The following is an 18376-nucleotide window of genomic DNA, read 5'->3' on the forward strand; positions in this document are numbered from 1 at the left end:
CTTCTCTGAGTACATGGTTCACTCCCTCTCCTCAGTTAATCCCTACAAAGACCCTATAGAGCAGCGGTTCTCAACCTGGGGGTCCCCAGATGTTGTTGGACTACAACTCCCATCATCCCTGAGCTCTGGCCTTGCTAGCTAGGGGTGATGGGAGTTGTAGACCAACAACATCTGGGGACCCACAGGTTGAGAAAGGCTGCTATAGAGGCTGTGCTTGGCCCAAGGTCACCCAGTGAGCTTCACTACTGAGTGGGGATTTGAACCCTGGTCTCCCAGGTCCTAGTCAGACACTCTAACAACTACAGCAAACTGGCTTCTAGAGTATTTCTGATATGGGGCAACTATATAAATTAAGTAGGTAAATGAATATGGGGGAAAGTAAGATATTACTTAGGGAAGGCTTCCATATTTCTACATTTCATTGCACTTCCCAGTTGTGTTCCCAGTTCTCAAAACCACAGTTTATCCTTTTCACCTCATGCACTAATATTCAAGTAAAGGTAAAGGTACCCCTGCCCATCAGAGCCAGTCGTGACAGACTCTAGGGTTGCGCGCTTATCTCGCTCAAGAGGCCGGGAGCCGGTGCTGTCCGAAGACGCTTCTGGGTCACGTGGCCAGTGTGATGAAGCTGCATCTGGCGAGCCAGCACCAGCGCCGCACACAGAAATGCCTTTTACCTTCCTGCTAGAAAGCGGTCCGTATTTATCTACTTGCACTTAGGGGTGCTTTCGAACTGCTAGGTAGGCAGGAGCTGGGACCGAACGATGGGAGCTCACCCCGCTGCGGGGATTCGAACTGCCGACCTTTCGATCAGCAGGTCCTAGGCTCTGTGGTTTAACCTACAGTGCCACCTGCGTCCCCAACATTCAAGTAGCGACATCCTGTTATATAAACCACTGTTTGCATTAAATTGTCTGTCTATGTGCTTCTGAAAATCAAGATCAAACTGGTTTACAATTCTGGTACATCTTGTTGGTTTGGATGTTGGCCAATTTTGTTTTGCCACAGATCAAGAAAATGAGGCATTGTAGCATATGAGAGAGAGTGAATATGCAAGCCTAAGGGTCATTCCAGGCTTGTTCATTTACTTTGAAACTATGTCTAAATCAAACTATAATTTTCTGGTTCAGACATAACGGGAAACTATGGTTTTTTAGAAACGGTAAGTAAGATCATCTTACTGTGCAAGAGAAATGGGGGAAAGTGGAAGTGTGTGAGCCCAAGACTTACTCATGTAGAGTCACCCTATGGTTTGTCATTATATGTGAAACCATGCTGTTGTTGCCCATACTTCTCAATCTCCATATTATGAAATGAAGAACTGTGACAAAAATTTACCTCTACTTCCAGAATAGCATATATGCAATAACGGCTTGGATTCCAAGAAGCACATGTAGAACCCTGCTTACACAATGGGGCTTTCCTGCCCCATCTTCCACATTACAGCCCTTGAAAAGCTGCTCCTAAGGGTCAAAGGACCCTCCAGAATGGAATGGGATGGAATGTGTTGTGGGGAGCTGCAGAATCAATAAAGAGCGACGGGGATGACTTTCTGCTAATTTAAGTTCCTTTTTGGTTGGCAATATTGGATCCAAGCCAATGACAACAACAAGAGAAATAAGACATAAAACTCTTAGCATTTATATTTTAAGAAAAATAAATGGGCACGTATATGCAGAGTTTCTTCAGAACGTTTTCATTCAGGTTGTCAGTCCTTTGGCAAATGTGGAAACAAAGAGAGGAATTCAATGTTGTGCTAATACAGATGTTATTTTAGCTCAAGCATTTCTGCTTGCCCAGACTTCCCCTCTCCCCCTGCACACCCATCTGGGGTTTCTCCCACCCCACCCAAGACAATATGGGGGAAGCCTGTCATGCCAGCATGAGCCATTGCACTTCCTATCACTAGTGGAGCTAGTTGACTGAATCCAGCCTCTAGTTACAAACTTTTGTATTTATCCAGTTCTCATGACATAATTTAGGTGTTCCTTTGAATGCCTTAAATCATTAAAGCAAACTACTTCAAATCTCAGAAACCTCATTTCATTTGTGTGATGCTTCGTTGCAAGTGACAACTTTTTTGTTTGTGTTTTTAACTAATTTGATTTATGTACTGTTTTAAGTAATAATTGCATCTTGGCTTTGGGGTGTATGGGAGAGAAGGGAAGGAAACATTAGTCAGTTTCACTTTCGATGCATACTCCAAAGTTTCCTGGCTTGATGAATGTTTGAACAGCACACAGCTGTCATTTCCTTCTCTCTCTCTCTCTCTCTCTCTCTCTCTCTCTCTCTCTCTCTCTCTCTCTCCTTCCCCCTCTCCCTCTCCCTTCCACTTCCCCAAATAGAAATGTGAACATTAACACTTTAGAATTTGGCAATAGCTTGTTCTTTACAAAGTTCACATAGTCTAAGCTAAAGGTAAAGGTACCCCTGCCCGTACGGGCCAGTCTTGACAGACTCTAGGGTTGTGCGCTCATCTCACTCTATAGGCTGGGAGCCAGTGCTGTCCGCAGACACTTCCGGGTCACTTGGCCAGTGTGACAAGCTGCATCTGGCGAGCCAGCGCAGCACACAGAACGCCGTTTACCTTCCCGCTGGTAAGCGGTCCCTATTTATCTACTTGCACCCGGGGGTGCTTTCAAACTGCTAGGTGGGCAGGCGCTGGGACCGAACGACGGGAGCACACCCCGCCGCGGGGATTCGAACCGCCGACCATGCAATCGGCAAGTCCTAGGCGCTGAGGTTTTACCCACAGCGCCACCTGTCACATAGTCTAGTTGTAGGGGTCAGATGGTTGCGTTGCATATAAAACTGCAACTAGACTGCAACTCACATAGTCTAGTTGTATATAAAACTGCTTTGCTTTTATTGCCTGAGTATCACGGTGAGGTGCCTGGTATACTGTAGAATATACTGTAGAATATAGCTCCACAAAAGTAGATGATTATACAGAGTAACTCTTAACTTAAGCTTGCAAAATTGCTAGCTACTCTTCACCTTTTAAATTCAAATTTGACTGTTTTTCTGTTGCTTTGCCCATGGAGTTGTACAGTGAGAACTTTGTTATTGCAATACTTTCCACTGTATGCTTTGCTTAGTTGTGGCTTCTTGCTAATGCAGAAGATCTGGACATGTGAAAATATGTGAAGTCAGCTGTACTTCTAACACCAAGTTTTTAATACAACTCTTGTGTTTGTTTTTTTGGAACATAAAAGTTAACTAACTGCAGTTCTGGTCGGAACATGGGAGTTCAGTTCAATCTTTATTCCAACAAAGTCACAAATGTCTCCCAGTAAATATTGCAGTAAGAAAGTGTAATAAAAGGCATGTTAAGAGTAAAGGCAGCTGAGAAAAAACCCCTCCAAAATCAAAAAAGGTAGGCAATACCTTTATTAGGGCCAACCAAAATGTTACAAAATATTGGCAAGCTGTCAGCTTCTCCAGAACTCTTCACCAGACAAGAAGTTAAAGCAGAAGGGTGTGGGGGAGGATGAGGAAGAATAAAGAGCAAAAAAAGTAAAAGAATTAAGCTGGGTGTCATATGCTCAGCTTCTAAACTGTCTTCCAAGATGAAGACTGCAAACTGAATGTCTCTGCTAGGTACCTGTAATGCATGCTTGGGAAACCTCTGCCCACAAGGCTGGGCAGGCTGGGATCCTAATTTGACTTGCAAGGCCATTTTCTCAGAGCCGTGCCTACGTTCTCTACTCTCAATATCATATGATGTCAGATGTGGGGGAGATAAAAGTGTGCTTCAGATTCATTTTAAATTTGGCTGCTTGCTGAGTTGGGCTCTATTTGGAAGGCTCCTGAACTGAGAAGGTCCCTGCTACAATCAAGGCTTGCATTGCACACTGAACTTAAATGCCCACCCATCGCTGGGATTGGGGAACTGTCAGGAGCAGGCTGATGGATGGGATCCAGTTGTTCACCCCTGCTAGCATAAGCTATTCATTTTGCAACAGTAAATCTTGGTTCTAAAGGGAACACTATTGTTATATTTGAGATCCCACATACTGTGTGGAATATACTCCTAGCCTAGAGACTTTTTCATTCGATAAAACTGATTGAATTGGGCTGCACCCACGAAAGTGTGTGCCTCAGTAAACCAGCTAGTCTTTAAAATGCTACATTTTTTTTAAGCGACATTGCTACCTCTTTCAATATAATCACAAAGTATGCATAGATCAAAGTCATGCTCTATTTAATTAACTTCCAGGTTTGCTATACAATGCTAATATTTTTTGTGTAGTTGTCTAATTCACGAGGCAATATGAACTATTTTGAGATATGAATCATAGATCATGTTTCTTCAAGTTATAAGGGACTATTGTGTAAACATGTCATAACATTAAATAGGTTATACAAATAGATATTTAGAGTCGACCAAAGGTTTCAGATGACTCTCAGAGTAGATAATAGAAATCCACTGAATAGATGTAAACCATAAATTAAACAATCTATGCATTAAATAAAAGATCTGCCATGAGGACATTTTGGCCTGAAACAAACATGCGTAGTACTGTTTAGGTAGTGACTTCAAAAGCACGTCATGTGCAAGTAGATAAATAGGGACCGCTCCGGCGGGAAAGTAAACGGCATTTCCGTGTGCTGTTCTGGTTCGCCAGAAGCGGCTTAGTCATGCTGGCCACGTGACCCGGAAGCTGTCTGCGGACAAACGCCGGCTCCCTCGGCCTATAGAGCGAGATGAGCGCCGCAACCCCAGAGTCGGTCACTACTGGACCTAATGGTCAGGGTTCCCTTTACCTTTATTGTTTGTAGCGGACGGTCTGCTTGTTTTCAGTTTTACTGTTTTCCATTTGTTGTGCTTAGTAGGGTCTGTGTGCTAGCCTTTTATTCACTGCTTAACATGTTTGAGTACTAAATAAAGTACATTGCAAGATTTGGGTGATTTCTGCTACAGTGTGGAAAAATGCGGTATTTCTGAATCATTTTGAGTCTCACATGAAATTACTTCATGTCATGCAGAGCAGTTCCCACACAGCACCTGTGCTTTAGAATGAATTGACATTACCGTGGAACTTCATGTTACGTACCGTCCTCCTTACGAATACTTCGGGTTACCAGCTCCACTAACCCAGAAGTAGATGCTCCCAGTTGCAAACTTTGCCCTGGGATGCAAGTGGAAGTCGCACTGCAGCGGCGGGAGGCGCCATTAGTGAAAGCACGCCTCATGTTAAGAACAGTTTTGGTTTAAGAACAGACCTCCGGAACGAATTAAGTTTGTAACCGGAGGTACCACTGTAGATGTAGCTCCTCTCTAGAGAACTTGCCTGGTGAGATCGCTCTCTTATTTTCCCCCAATAAGGTGTAGGGAAAATATTTGCCTCAGAGTCAGGTGATCAGAGCTTGCGACTTACTGTCTAGAAAGATTGAAGTTTACTGGATTTGATACAGTGATCTGGCCATTAATACAGGGGTTCACAACCTCTTTAAGCCCTTGGGGCACATTTGGACATATAAGAAACTGATGTGAGCACCTCTAAATTTCCATTTCATGTAAAAAGAACTGGTGGTGCTCAGAAGCCGCCACCACACCCCCCAAAGCACCCAACTTCGTATATGGCAGCCACTTCATACACAGAATCTGATAGAAATTATCAGGAATGATCAGACTTTCTGGTTCATTTTGAAATCTCTGAAAACAGCCCCTTTTCATAAATTTTATTTATATTATTTAACATAGTTTTACAAAACAACCCCATGGCCAGGAACAATTAAAATAAGCACAATATAAACAACAACAATAAAGAACAGATTAATATTTTTATTAGAGGCTGCGTAATTGCAAATCAGTGTACAGTGGAACCTCAGTTGTCGAACGCTTTGGAAGTTGAACGTTTCGGCTTTCGAACAACAACCTGGAAGTGAATGCTTCCATTTTCGAACATGCCTCGGATGTCGAATGGCTTCCAAGGCGCGCTTCTCCATTTTTTTTCAATGGACTTTGCTGACTGGCAATTGCGCCTTGGTTGTTGAATGTTTCAGAAGTCAAACGGTCTTCCGGAATGGATTATGTTTGACAACCGAGGTTCCACTGTACAGGCATAATTCTCCCTCCAGAAGCACCCACAGATAAACATTCCTTAGGTGGGTGGCTCTATACCTGGAAGATAGGCAAATTACCCATTCTGGATGGGGTCGCACTCCCTCTGAAGGAGCAGATGTGAGCACTCCTAGATATATCTTTGCCGCTAGAGGCCCAAGTGTCCTTTGTGGCCATGACTACCTTTTACCAGCTTGATGTGGTTCACCAGCTACAGATGTTTCTGGACAGGGACAGAGCTAAGATCAGTGATAAGTGTGCTCTCAACTGCTGCCTTTTAACCATCAAAGCAGAGTCTAACCATACATCACTTAAGACTGGAGATAAGCCTGTGCCTGCTTCTGGCTTGAAATTTGAATTGCCTGATGTCAGGCAATTGAAAAGTAGGTACCCCACCTACTTGTCAAAATTATCATCATTATTATTTATTAAATTTCTATGATGCCTTTCATCCAAGGATCACAGGACAGTTTACAATATGAAAACACAAAGATGCATAACATAATAACAAAGAAAAACAAAAATGGCATTCAGGGGTGGACAAGTTCTGGATCCGGTCCTCAGGGTAGAAAATGGTCCCCACCTCTGGTTTACAACAACTGAGCAATGTTGCGTAGAGGTATTAGACCTCCCCTGCAGGTTAGGGGTCTCGTAGGGTAGCTTGCAATAGCCCTGCATTGTTGTCCATTTTTATCCTCACATTGTAGATTGGACTGAGAGTAGTTGAAAGACCTACATTGGCTCCCAGTACGTTTCCGAGCACAATTCAAAGTGCTGGTGTTGACCTTTAAAGCCCTAAACAGCCTCGGCCCAGTATACCTGAAGGAGCATCTCCACCCCCATCGTGCTGCCTGGACGCTGAGGTCCAGCGCAAGGGCCTTCTGGGAGTTCCCTCATTTCGAGAAGCAAAGCTACAGGGAACCAGGCAGAGGGCCTTCTCGGTAGTGGCGCCCCCCCCTTTGAAACGCCCTCCCATCAGATGTCAAAGCGATAAACAACTACCTGACATTCAGAAGACATCTTAAGGCAGCCCTGTTCAGGGAAGTTTTTAATGTGTGATATTTTAGTGTTTTTTGGTTTCTATGGAAGCCGCCCAGAGTGGCTGGGAAAACCCAGCCAGATGGGTGGGGTACAAATAAATTGTTGTTGTTGTTGTTGTTTACAGCAACCCTACTGTGTAGTTCAGTGTTTTACTCCTGTTGCAGAATGGACAGCTGTGCAAAGAGGCAGACTAGCCTACAGTATCCCTGCAATGTACTCCACTGTTAATAGTGCCTTCATAAATCCCCTGTTCCTCTCAGGGCTCAACAAAAGTGAATCAACTTGGCCACCTTCCTGGCCATATGCAGCTCTCAGATACACACACAAATGTCATGCTCTGTGGAACTGGAGGCAGACAGATTGTATTATGAAATGTTCAGTAAATCATCATTTGATATTTTATCTTGAAGCACCTATCAAACATTTGAAACAAAAATAGTATTGTGTGACTGGAACAAATGTACTGTCTGGTGGTAGGTACTAGTGTATTTGAGATTAAATTGTATAGATTCATGGGGCAAGTGATACAGGTATGAATTAATAGCTTTTTGTGATGGCAATGGCATAATCAGGTGACTGTTTTTAATCTGATGCTGATCTTCACTTTAGAAGTTTTTGAAGGGCTAGCATGTAAGAGGAAGGGAGAGATGTCTTAGAGTGGTGGCATCTTATTTCTTAAACAAAATCAACTATTTCTGTACAAGATTATTAGCTAAAGGAATATTTAGTGGAATAGAAAAACCTTGCAAATAGTGTCTAGCTGTAAATACAGCTATATAAGCCAGTTGCATTTTAATTTTAAATTTGGAGTTAGAACAATTTGGATAAATCTAAATTGAATTAATTTGCTTCTGCATAGTTTTACACTGGAGTATATTTGTTTAAATCCAGTGAGGCATAGTTTGCGTTTGAATAATGTTGTGGCTTCTATGTAGATTTAGCATCTCTCTAAATAATTTGAATATTCTCTTAACATGTTCATGCAGTATTCAGATCTTTGGGTGCTCACTTCTGTCATTTAACTGAAACAGGATGTAGAAATGGCCCCTTGGTCTGTTAGCAACTTTGAAAGAGAATTGTCATCAAAACTAGTGCAAGACCATTCCAGGAAGAATTAGAACAGTGTCTTTCTTCAGAATCCTGTTTACGTCTGTGACAATACTTGCAAGCCTTTGATCAGATTGTCAATGACAGGAAAAGGTGTGTTTGGTTAGAATCTCTACAGTTTGTTTCTCTTTTTAGCATGAAAAGCAGTGGAGAGAAATGTTCATTATCCACGTAAGCAATTGCAGCCTGTGATTTGTCACTTGCCTATCCCTAGGTGAACACTTGGTTGGGAAATGGCCCATGCTGTAGTGATAAATATGTTCAACTTCTAGCCCAGAGTTACAGTATGTTGTGTCAGTCTTGCTATCAGAGCATTAAAGAATTTATAGTCCTTTAATGGCAAAAGATATGGAGGACAAAAAACATGGAATGAATACTCTGCAATAAAGGCTGAATTACTGGTGCTTTGCATCTAATGTTAAAGTGTTACCACCTTGCTTAAAGAATCATACTAGGTTAGGTTGTGTGTAGCTAGGTCACTATCTCAGTGGCACTAAGGAAAATACCATAAAAGTAAGGCCTGAATTGCTTTTAGCACTAGAAAAGATGAAGCTGGAGAGGGGGAAAGGGTTGTGCATGTAAACAACTGGCATGAGAGCTTACCAGCCTGTCTTTGAATAGCTATGTATAGTGTTGATCTAATCGGTTGGGAACCAGCGTAGAAACAACAAGAGAGCCAGCCTCAGAAATGCCCATGGCTGTGTAGCTATATTTCAATGAACTTTTTGTTTTTGTATGTCTTCAATGCTCAAGTTTTATGTGATGACGCCAGACCCGTTTGTTTAAACCTGCTTCTGACCTAGTGAGGTACAAAGCTTGGGGTGTTCGATTTCCAGAATTCCTTTTCTCCTGCAAGGACGCTGAACCTGGAGATAAGAAAAGAACTCATGAAGGATGACTTGCAAAGAGATTAGCAATGGACATGCAAGAAGGGTTCAGCTTCCATTCTCTGTGTTCCCCTGTGAACCTACGTGGCTGAATGGGGACCTGAACACTGATTTCCCCCGTCCAAGTTCAATACTTGATCCGCTGTTCATCACTAGGAGTTAGCTTTCATCCTTATTAAGAGGCTGCATTTCGCCTGTTGCAATATTTCTGGATTAAATTTTTGCAGTACTCTCTCCTCTGATCTCATAGAAGTAGATTTAAATTAGGACATGAAGAAGTTGCTACACTGTGTTTTCCAGCCCAGGCAGGAAATGCAGGCGATACAGAGACAAATGTTGTCAGTGGAAAGACATGAAAAACAGTTTGCTAAATTCAGCAGGCCTTTCATATGAGTAGCTTATACTACTCAAATGCTTTATTTATTTGCCTACTTTTCCTTTTAGTTTTCTCCAGATTTTTATATAGATGTTGAAATCAGCACTGGAAATGGACTGGAAGGCTAACTGGAGAACGAGGCTTCAGGAAAAGGATGAAGGAAATAAGAAACTGCAGCAAAAGGAGAATCCGAAGAAAACCCTGAAGATCAGTAAAGGTTGTGGGTTGGGGCAGGAAGGAAGATGAGTCAAAAGACAAGGTGGCTGAAGGAAGGGGGACAAAGCAGGCTGTGGACTGACAAGGAGGGCATGAAGAAACAGTGGTGAAGGCACAGAACTGAGGAACCAAGAAGAAAGCTGTCAGAGGCAAAACTAAACTAGGGACTATGAATTATCAGCAGTATGGAAATAGACAGGTGAGGGGGGGGCATATGTGGCCCATGAAACCAAGGGCTATAGGGTTGTAAACCCTGAAAGTGGTGGTTTGGCAGTCATGGTTTCACCTTTGTCTACAACATTCTGACCCTAGTAATGGGGGGGGGAGAGAATGAGAGCTAGAAATTAGTGGGCATCAGGTGGGTGCTGAATTTTACTTAGCCATTAGCACATACTACAAAGGCTTTTAGTATTGTGCATTTTACAGTGGTACCTCGGGTTACATACGCTTCAGGTTACTTACGCTTCAGGTTACAGATGCTGCTAACCCAGAAATAGTGCTTCAGGTTAAGAACTTTGCTTCAGGATGAGAACAGAAATTGTGCTCCGGCGGCAGCAGGAGGCCCCATTAGCTAAAGTGGTGCTTCAGGTTAAGAACAGTTTCAGGTTAAGTACGGACCTCCGGAACGAATTAAGTACTTAACCTGAGGTACCACTGTAATTGTGAATGTTTTGGTAAGCCGTGGAAGAAAACACTATAAGTGTTGATTTGTGATCAGTGAGCTGTCTGGCTGTGTTACTGAGACATTGCTGGATATTGAGGGAGGTATGAACCTCTCCCAGATGCCCAAGCTATTGGATGTAGCACCAAGCATAATTTGAGGGGCAGGATGGATGGCTTTGGACTCTGGACAGCATCTGCCTCATCAGATGCCCTATTCAGCAGTTGGCCAGTTCTGTACCTATTGTTTTTCTGCCCACATCACCCTATTTGAACTGATACAGGTGGTCTTGAGGGTGTTATTGAAGACTCCAAAGGCAATGGGGTTGAGGACTTTAATGTCCATGCTTAGGCTACTTTGTCAGGAGGACCTTGGAATTTCATGGCTTGTGCAGTTGGAGGATGTGGATAAGCTTCTTAGATAATTGAATCCCAACATGTATACTCTGGATCCTTGACAATATTTCATTATTAGTCACGGTATTAGAACATATGATAGCTTCCCAACTTGACATGCTGATGCTGATTATTTGGGTCTGTTTCAATCAGTCTTCATACCTTAGTTTGGGTAATAACAGTCTCTGTCTCATGTGGACGGCTTACATTAGGGAGTAGATTGGGTGGGGCAGAGGGGATGTGACCCTGTTGGTTCTTCAGTGGCTTTCAGTACCATTGACCATGGTATTCTTCTGGCCAGTTTAGCTGATTGATTGGTAAAACATTTGTCAGTGTTTTTTTTGAAGCACTGTTAAAACAAAGCAATACTTTAATCCAGTCTTCCCCAACTTAGTGTCCTCCAGATATTTGGATGGCACTAAGTTGGGGAAGACTGGATTAAAGTATTACTTTGTTTTAACGGTGCTTCAAAAAAAACACTGACAAATGTTTTACCGATCAATCAGCTAAATCTTTGTTGACTAGTCAAATGCCCAACCCCAGTGCCAGATCACATAATGAAATTTGTAGTCATACCCTTTTCCATTTTTACTTGCAAGCTTTAATCCCTCATTGGACAGCACAGAGTAACTAGCAAAGAGTCATATAACCTCGTTTGAATGTCATTCTGGTATAGGGGTTTTTTCACTCTTGATTTTCTCCTGTTTGGCTTCCCACTCTTGGCAAAGTTCTTCTCGTAGGTGAAGAACCTCACCGTCGGTTTTCTTCCACTGTCAGGCAGGAAGCTGGTGTCCACACCTGAGTTTTCCCCGGTTTCTTCTTGGGGGGGCAGGTCCTCCCACTCCAGCTCTTCTTCCTCTTCCTCCTCATTCAGGGTGAAGGACAAAGTAGAACAGAATTCAGAATAATGTGGCTCTAAAACTGCACCAATCCTAGCGTACTATAGTTGTTCTGGTTTACTGACAAGTAGTGGGCAAGGATAGTCTGGTCTGTATCTCTGGTGGTGGGAAGAGCATAACTGCAGGGCAGCTCAGCTTTTTTACAGGCTCTTTCCCCTGTCTTTTGAGGGGGTGACCTCTGACTTGCTGAACAATGGGGTCCAGAGCCAATTGCTCAGGTCTCTCAGGTAGGCATCTTAAGTACTCTTTGCATTTGAAGAGGATGGAACAGCTTGACTTGGAGAACTGGTGGTACTAGGAGACCAAGGTCGGGTGTGACATGTAACACATGTTGCATTGGGCAACTTAATTGTGCAGTTAAGTTGCAAGGGATCTTTTCTTAGAAGCCTTTTTGGATATTCAGCTCTCCCATTTGTGAATAATTCTGACTGCCTCGCCTGCAGAAGGGCACATTGGTTTATAGTGCATAGATAGTTACTGCTGTTGCCTGTTTGCAAACTGAAAGTGGATTCTATGACTAATTTGCCAGATGTCTGACTCAGATGGAAATAGGCTAGGCTTCTGTAAATGAATACAATATTTAAGGAGAAAATACTGATTTTGCTTTGGATGTGTCATCAAGGTCTAGGTTAAGTATTTCCTTTCTCACAGTTCATCATAAACCAGCACTTGTCTAACTGTACTAAAATGTTTGCTTAAACTTTCTTCAGTTGATCACAAGACTATGGGGAGAACCACATGCTATCTAAATACAGCCCCTCTGAAAACCGAATACTTGCTGTTTATGAATCAGTGTATTTAACAGTGAGCATCTGTAGATTACTCAGATCTTTCAGCTGGAAAAAAAGACCAGGCTTTGTAGCTGAGTTTGGCCCTGGATAATGCTGATGAATTCAACAAGAGAGCGGATGTTCCATGAGCATTCAGAGACACTGGCTGAAGGCCAGCAAAATGACAGAAGGCCTTTTTTAACTTTGTACACCAGTGATGTTGTTAAGCTTCTTTGCCATCTTAGTGTACAGAAATCCATACAATGTTCAGTTACAGGGTAGGGTTGGAGGATCTCTATTTGTAACCCTGTGGAAACACCCAAGCTCAAATATCAGTGGTCACAAGTCTGTTAGATTGAGAGAGTTAACACTTGGTTACTGATAGCTTCTGACTGTATAAGGAAACGAATGGCATGCATGTGTATTTGAATTTGCTTGTGATTTTCTCATATTTTTATACTTTTCATCTTGACATGTTCTGTGATGGTTTTAAATGGGATATTCTAGTGCTCTATGCCCAATTTGAGTGTAGCCTCTCCTTCATATATTTTGGGCATCATATGCCGGTATTAACACCTTAAATTGGGCTCAAAAGCAAATTCACAACCAATGCAGATTTCTGGACTAGTGTAATACATGTCTGGTCAGAGCTGGCCATTAGCAGCTTCGTTGTGCATTCTTCACAAGCTGCAGCATTCAAATACTCTTCACGAGCAGCCCTACATAGAGTGCATTACAATAGTTAAGTCTGATATTCAATAAAATACACAGTGGATTTGCACAAAAACCTGGAAGAGCAAGTCCTTTGGCATTCTCCTGAATTTCGATGCATCTCTAGGTGAAAGAAAAGGGGGAAACAAAGATACACTGTGGAGCGGGAGTTGTAAATGGGGATGACAGAAACGAAACAAGGAAAGATATTTGCTGTATCTTGGCGACTTCTTAACAGAAATCTTTGAGATTTCATATGAGTACGGCATCCAGCACTTAGGTGCTCTATTTCATAGTTTGGGCAAGTGGTCTGTATTTTATAGACATCTAGAACAAATGGCTGTCATCTTAAATTTCAGGTAAAATACTATTTATTCATTTGCTTAGGGGAAAGCAAAATTCACATTTGGCATCCCAAAGTACATAAAATACAACCTTCAGAACTAGCTTGTCTCAGCCTACAAACAATAACATTACTTATTTGGTGAGTACTGTGAAAGTTTTCCCTAAGTTAGCAAAAGCTTGTCAGACAATACTATAGGCTTGCAAGTTTGTCTAAATTGTTCTGTATTTTTTGCTGGTAGAACATGGTTTGCTATGTGGTTGAAAAATTCATCATTTAATGCTATCCTTGGTTATAAGAAACCTCAGTGCAGTTTCCTCTTTCACCACAGAGTTCTTTTTGACCTCAAGCAAATTACCGAGTGATTGATCTCTTCCTCTTTAAAGGTGCAGATGAAATTATAGCGCAATCTATAATTTAGGAATCATTAAAAGCATAGTCTAGGAATGATTAAAAACATAGCCGTGCACATATCAACTAAAAAGTAAGTTCCACTGAGTTCATTGGGATTTGCTACCAGGTAAGTGTGTTCAGATACTGGGACGCAGGTGGCGCTGTGGGTTAAAGCCTCAGCGCCTAGGACTTGCCGATCGAAAGGTCAGCGGTTCGAATCCCTGCAGCGGGGTGCGCTCCCGCTGTTCGGTCCCAGTGCCTGCCAACCTAGCAGTTCGAAAGCACCTCCGGGTGCAAGTAGATAAATAGGGACCGCTTACCAGCGGGAAGGTAAACGGCGTTTCCGTGTGCGGCTCTGGCTCGCTGGCCACGTGACCCAGAAGTGTCTCCGGACAGCGCTGGCCCCTGGCCTCTTGAGTGAGATGGGCGCACAACCCCAGAGTCTGGCAAGACTGGCCCATATGGGCAGGGGTACCTTTACCTTTACTTTTAAGTGTGTTCAGAATAACAACAGAAGAGGGTTAACCTCTGTAAAATGAAGGGATAGACATAGACATGAATGGTGAACTGTAAACTTACTCTGATCCTGAATGCCACAATATATGTCATGGAAATTTCTAGACAGTGGATCAGTTGTTGTTTAGTCGTGTCTGATTCTTCGTAACCCCACGGACCAGAGCACGCCAGGCACTCCTGTCTTCCACTGCCTCCCGCAGTTCGGTCAAACTCATGCTGGTACCTTCAAGAACACTGTCCAACCATCTCGTCCTCTGTCATCCCCTTCTCCTTGTGCCCTCAATCTTTCCCAGCATCAGGGTCTTTTCCAGAGAGTCTTCTCTTCTCATGAGGTGGCCAGAGTATTGGAGCCTCAGCTTCAGGATCTGTCTTTCCAGTGAGCACTCAGGGCTGCTTACCTTCAGAATGGATAGGTTTGATCTTCTTGTAGTCCATGGGACTCTCAAGAGTCTCCTCCAGCACCATATTTCAAAAGCATCAATTCTTAGGCAATCAGCCTTCTTTATGGTCCAGCTCTCACTTCCATACATCACTACTGGGGATCTGGAAATGAATTCATCATATGTTACCTGCACAGTGGATAACCCCTTAGAATAAGCACAGATTTGAGAAAGTGAAATGCAAGCAAGCAAGCACACTGTATTTCTCAATAAATGATTCTGAATGAGTACTGTAACATCTATAATCCTAAATGTTTTATTGTGGCAACAGTTTGCTTCCACTGGATACATCAGGTATCCTGGTAAGGTAGCCAGTACACATTAATATAGATTTAAAGCCTAATAAAACAGGATGTGAGATTACAGCATGTACCCCTGATTAAAATAACTCTCAGATTGAAAGATGGTGAAGAACGACGGAAGTTCATGCAATTCGTGAATGGACACTGAGAAGATTCCAGATGTGCTGAGTGCTGCCTTGCTGCACCATACTAGTTGTATTTATGATTTCTTCTCCCTCCCCACTGCTAAGTGTTATATGACGCAATTGCAATTATACAGTGGGGTCCAGAACAACGTAGAAGTAAAACTGAGTGTCATCAGTGCAGTGATGACACTTCAACCTCATACCTCTGCATGACTTTCCCCAACAGTTTGGAAGCCAAGATTTATTCCACATATTCTCTGGGTCCAAGATGCATGTGAGCCTCAGGTTTGTCCCATATCTACCCTGTATGTAGTTTATGCAAAGTGAAAACATGTCCTTGGCTGGAACTTCGTTTTCTATGAGATTCTATGAGTAACCATTGTATACTTTTCACATTGGCAAACAGGAGTGCTTCGTGCAACACAAGTCTGGTGGGACATTTACATTAGCACGATTGTTGTGACACAAGATTTCTCAAGCTAAATCCCACTTCATTAGGTGCAAGAAATGTGATCCTGAGTCTGGAGACTGGTTACAGGAAAGATAAAATTCATTAGTGAGGCCAAATCGTCATGAAATGTGAGATATATGCAAGAGTCCATTCACATTGGCAGTGATTGATGGCGATGATAACTGTACACATAAGATGGAAAAGGAGAGAAAGTGAGAGGGACGACTGTGTGGGAGAAAGGGAACAGAGAAAAGGGAGTGGCTAAAAGAGGGAAAGAGGATCTTTGAAAATCTTCCAATTGAGGATAAACATTTATACATCTAATAGAGTGCATGTTTACACCACAGTAAGTCTTCATGCTTACAGTTCCTCAAGATTCTTTTTTTACGTCAGGAGAATGACACGGTTATCCTTCCAGAATTTGTCACTGTTCACAGTGGTTATTACATGCATCAGCACTAGGCCCTGCAGTTGCACTAAATGCAGATTTGTTTCTTATTATGAAAACCTGATTTGACCAAATTAAAATCTAAAGCCTGAAGATATGCTGTGTGCGTTTTGTGAGTACTAGCAGGATTGTAACCATAACGGGGGCTGTGAGAAACAAGAGTGGTATGTTGATGCTTTTCTTTTTATCTTGAGTTCAATCTTATGGACTGGTGCTTTCTGGAGTACTATTCTTGTGTTCTGCTTTATTGTGATGGTGTTTTAATAAATTATCTGGGCATATTTGTTTTATTGCTTTAAACTGCTCTGGGTTCTTTTTGGGGGGAAATACGGAATAAATGTTTTTAGATTTAAAAAGAGCATGTTTGAGCGTTTTCTGAGATTTGCAGGGAAAAAGTAAAGTTTGAAAAAAGAAAAAAATAAGGGAACAAAAAAGCCAAACATCCAATGAGAACTGCAAATACTGGAGTGTGGAGGATACAGAGTGCAATGCTCTGCTTGGAGAGAATGGCTGCATCAAATGGTGGATAAGAGCACATATTTTAAGAGAAGTGGGGTACACTGCAGCATTTTGTTGCAGGGCATGCTGACTTATTCTAACAGCAATTGTGTTTTCTAGGAATCACACTGTGCTAGCCCCAGTACTATAGGGCAGTTGTAATCTTTCTCGAACCTGCCATACATAACAAAGCATTTCACTACTTAAAGAATATTTTGTTTGAAGGATACTGAGTCAAATGATAGCCCCCCCCCCCGATGATGAGCCATCTCTGGCTTGTGCCAGCTATATTAACTTTCTGTATGCATGGAAAGGTAATTTGAAATGTGCGTTTTTCAAAACACTTTCTTAAAAAGATGTACTAGTTTATGGTGAACATGGCGGGAGCTATATTCCAACGTTCTCTGTTATTAGTGACTTTGCACTTCCTTGAAATTTGGGTTGCTGCTTGCTACAGCCAGTTGTATTTATTGAAATAGAATCTTATGTGCATGTAACTCATATGAATGTCAATGTATCAATCTTTCCCCTTTAAACAGATGAGCAGCAAATTTGTGCAGGCAAATTATGCAGAAGTTCAGAAATCATTGTCACACTTGGAGTCATTTCCCCATCTTTACCTCCTTGTAAGCAGAATTTCTAAACCGTTACCTTGCACACCCTGATCCCATGTACATTGGTCCAAATCCAGGAGTGTTCAGAATGCTTAAATTCCCTGGAATCAATGTGCTTGCCCTATGATAGATTGTGGCCATTGATTTGATGCAAGTCCCACAGATCTTGGTGGCATTTGTTTTCAAGCAAGTGTGTTTAGGAATGGGGTGCAATATACCTGCTTTATCTAATTTGCATTAGATAGTTGTATTCATATATTACCTATGAAAAGCAATTAACTGTACAATTCCTTCATTTTAGGGGGAATCTGTGAAATATTTTCTGGATAACTTGGATAAACTTGGAGAACAAGTAAGTGTAACTTCATTGATTTTTAAAGCAGTCTGGTATGTTTTGAATGTTTTTATTTATTTAACAGCTTGTAACAGTTGAAAGTTAATTTATATTGCAAATTAAAAGTGAGAAAACTTGCCAACAAACTGCTTATGTGGTGTTTGTGTTCAGTAGTCATTGGCGTCCTCTACTAAGCTTCCATTAACTCAGAGTGCTATGGTTGATGCTAATGGTGTTTTTCGTCTGCTCAAATTGCATGTTGCCCAGTTCTTGAGCAGCTCTAAAACACAGTAAAGCGAATAACAGCGTCTTCAGGGCCATAGTTTCCATCAGGATTATAGAATTGTTTATAAGCTCCAAAGGCATACAAAAAAGGTGGAAGCTAACACAGGCCTTGGCTTAGTGTTATGAGCAAACCAGTGCTCATGGTTTGTTTTATCTCTAAACATTAATGGGTAAGTAAGGAACAAAGCCCGACTTCTGTTTATGATTTGTTTGGAGAGAAACAAACTACCAATGCAGGTTTGCATGTTAACACTAAGCCTAGGTTTCATGGTTGTTTCTCACATCTCTAGGCTGGATGGAACGATGAAGCAGGAGCAGTTTGAGCAGTGTGCTTGAGCACATTGCTTATTCACGGCAAGCCATGGCTTACTGCAGGGGTAGGCAACCTAAGGCCCAGGGGCCGGATGCGGCCCAGTCGCCTTCTGAATCCGGCCTGCGGATAGTCCGGGAATCAGCTTGTTTTTACATGAGTAGAATGTGTCCTTTTATTTAAAATG

At 42.2% G+C, this 18376-nt stretch overlaps 1 protein-coding gene across 1 annotated transcript in view; it reads left to right on the top strand.

Annotated features, from left to right (window-relative positions):
- Positions 1 to 18376, top strand: part of GNA13 (G protein subunit alpha 13) — a 31742-nt gene that overhangs the window by 7855 nt on the left and 5511 nt on the right. Inside the window, exon 3 of the mRNA XM_081899840.1 lies at positions 17562 to 17612. Within this exon, the coding sequence (XP_081755966.1) occupies positions 17562 to 17612 (51 nt within the window). The remainder of the gene's footprint in view (positions 1 to 17561; positions 17613 to 18376) is intronic.

Source organism: Podarcis melisellensis, assembly GCF_964234715.1.
Source record: "Podarcis melisellensis genome assembly, chromosome: 2".
Lineage (NCBI taxonomy): Eukaryota > Metazoa > Chordata > Lepidosauria > Squamata > Lacertidae > Podarcis > Podarcis melisellensis.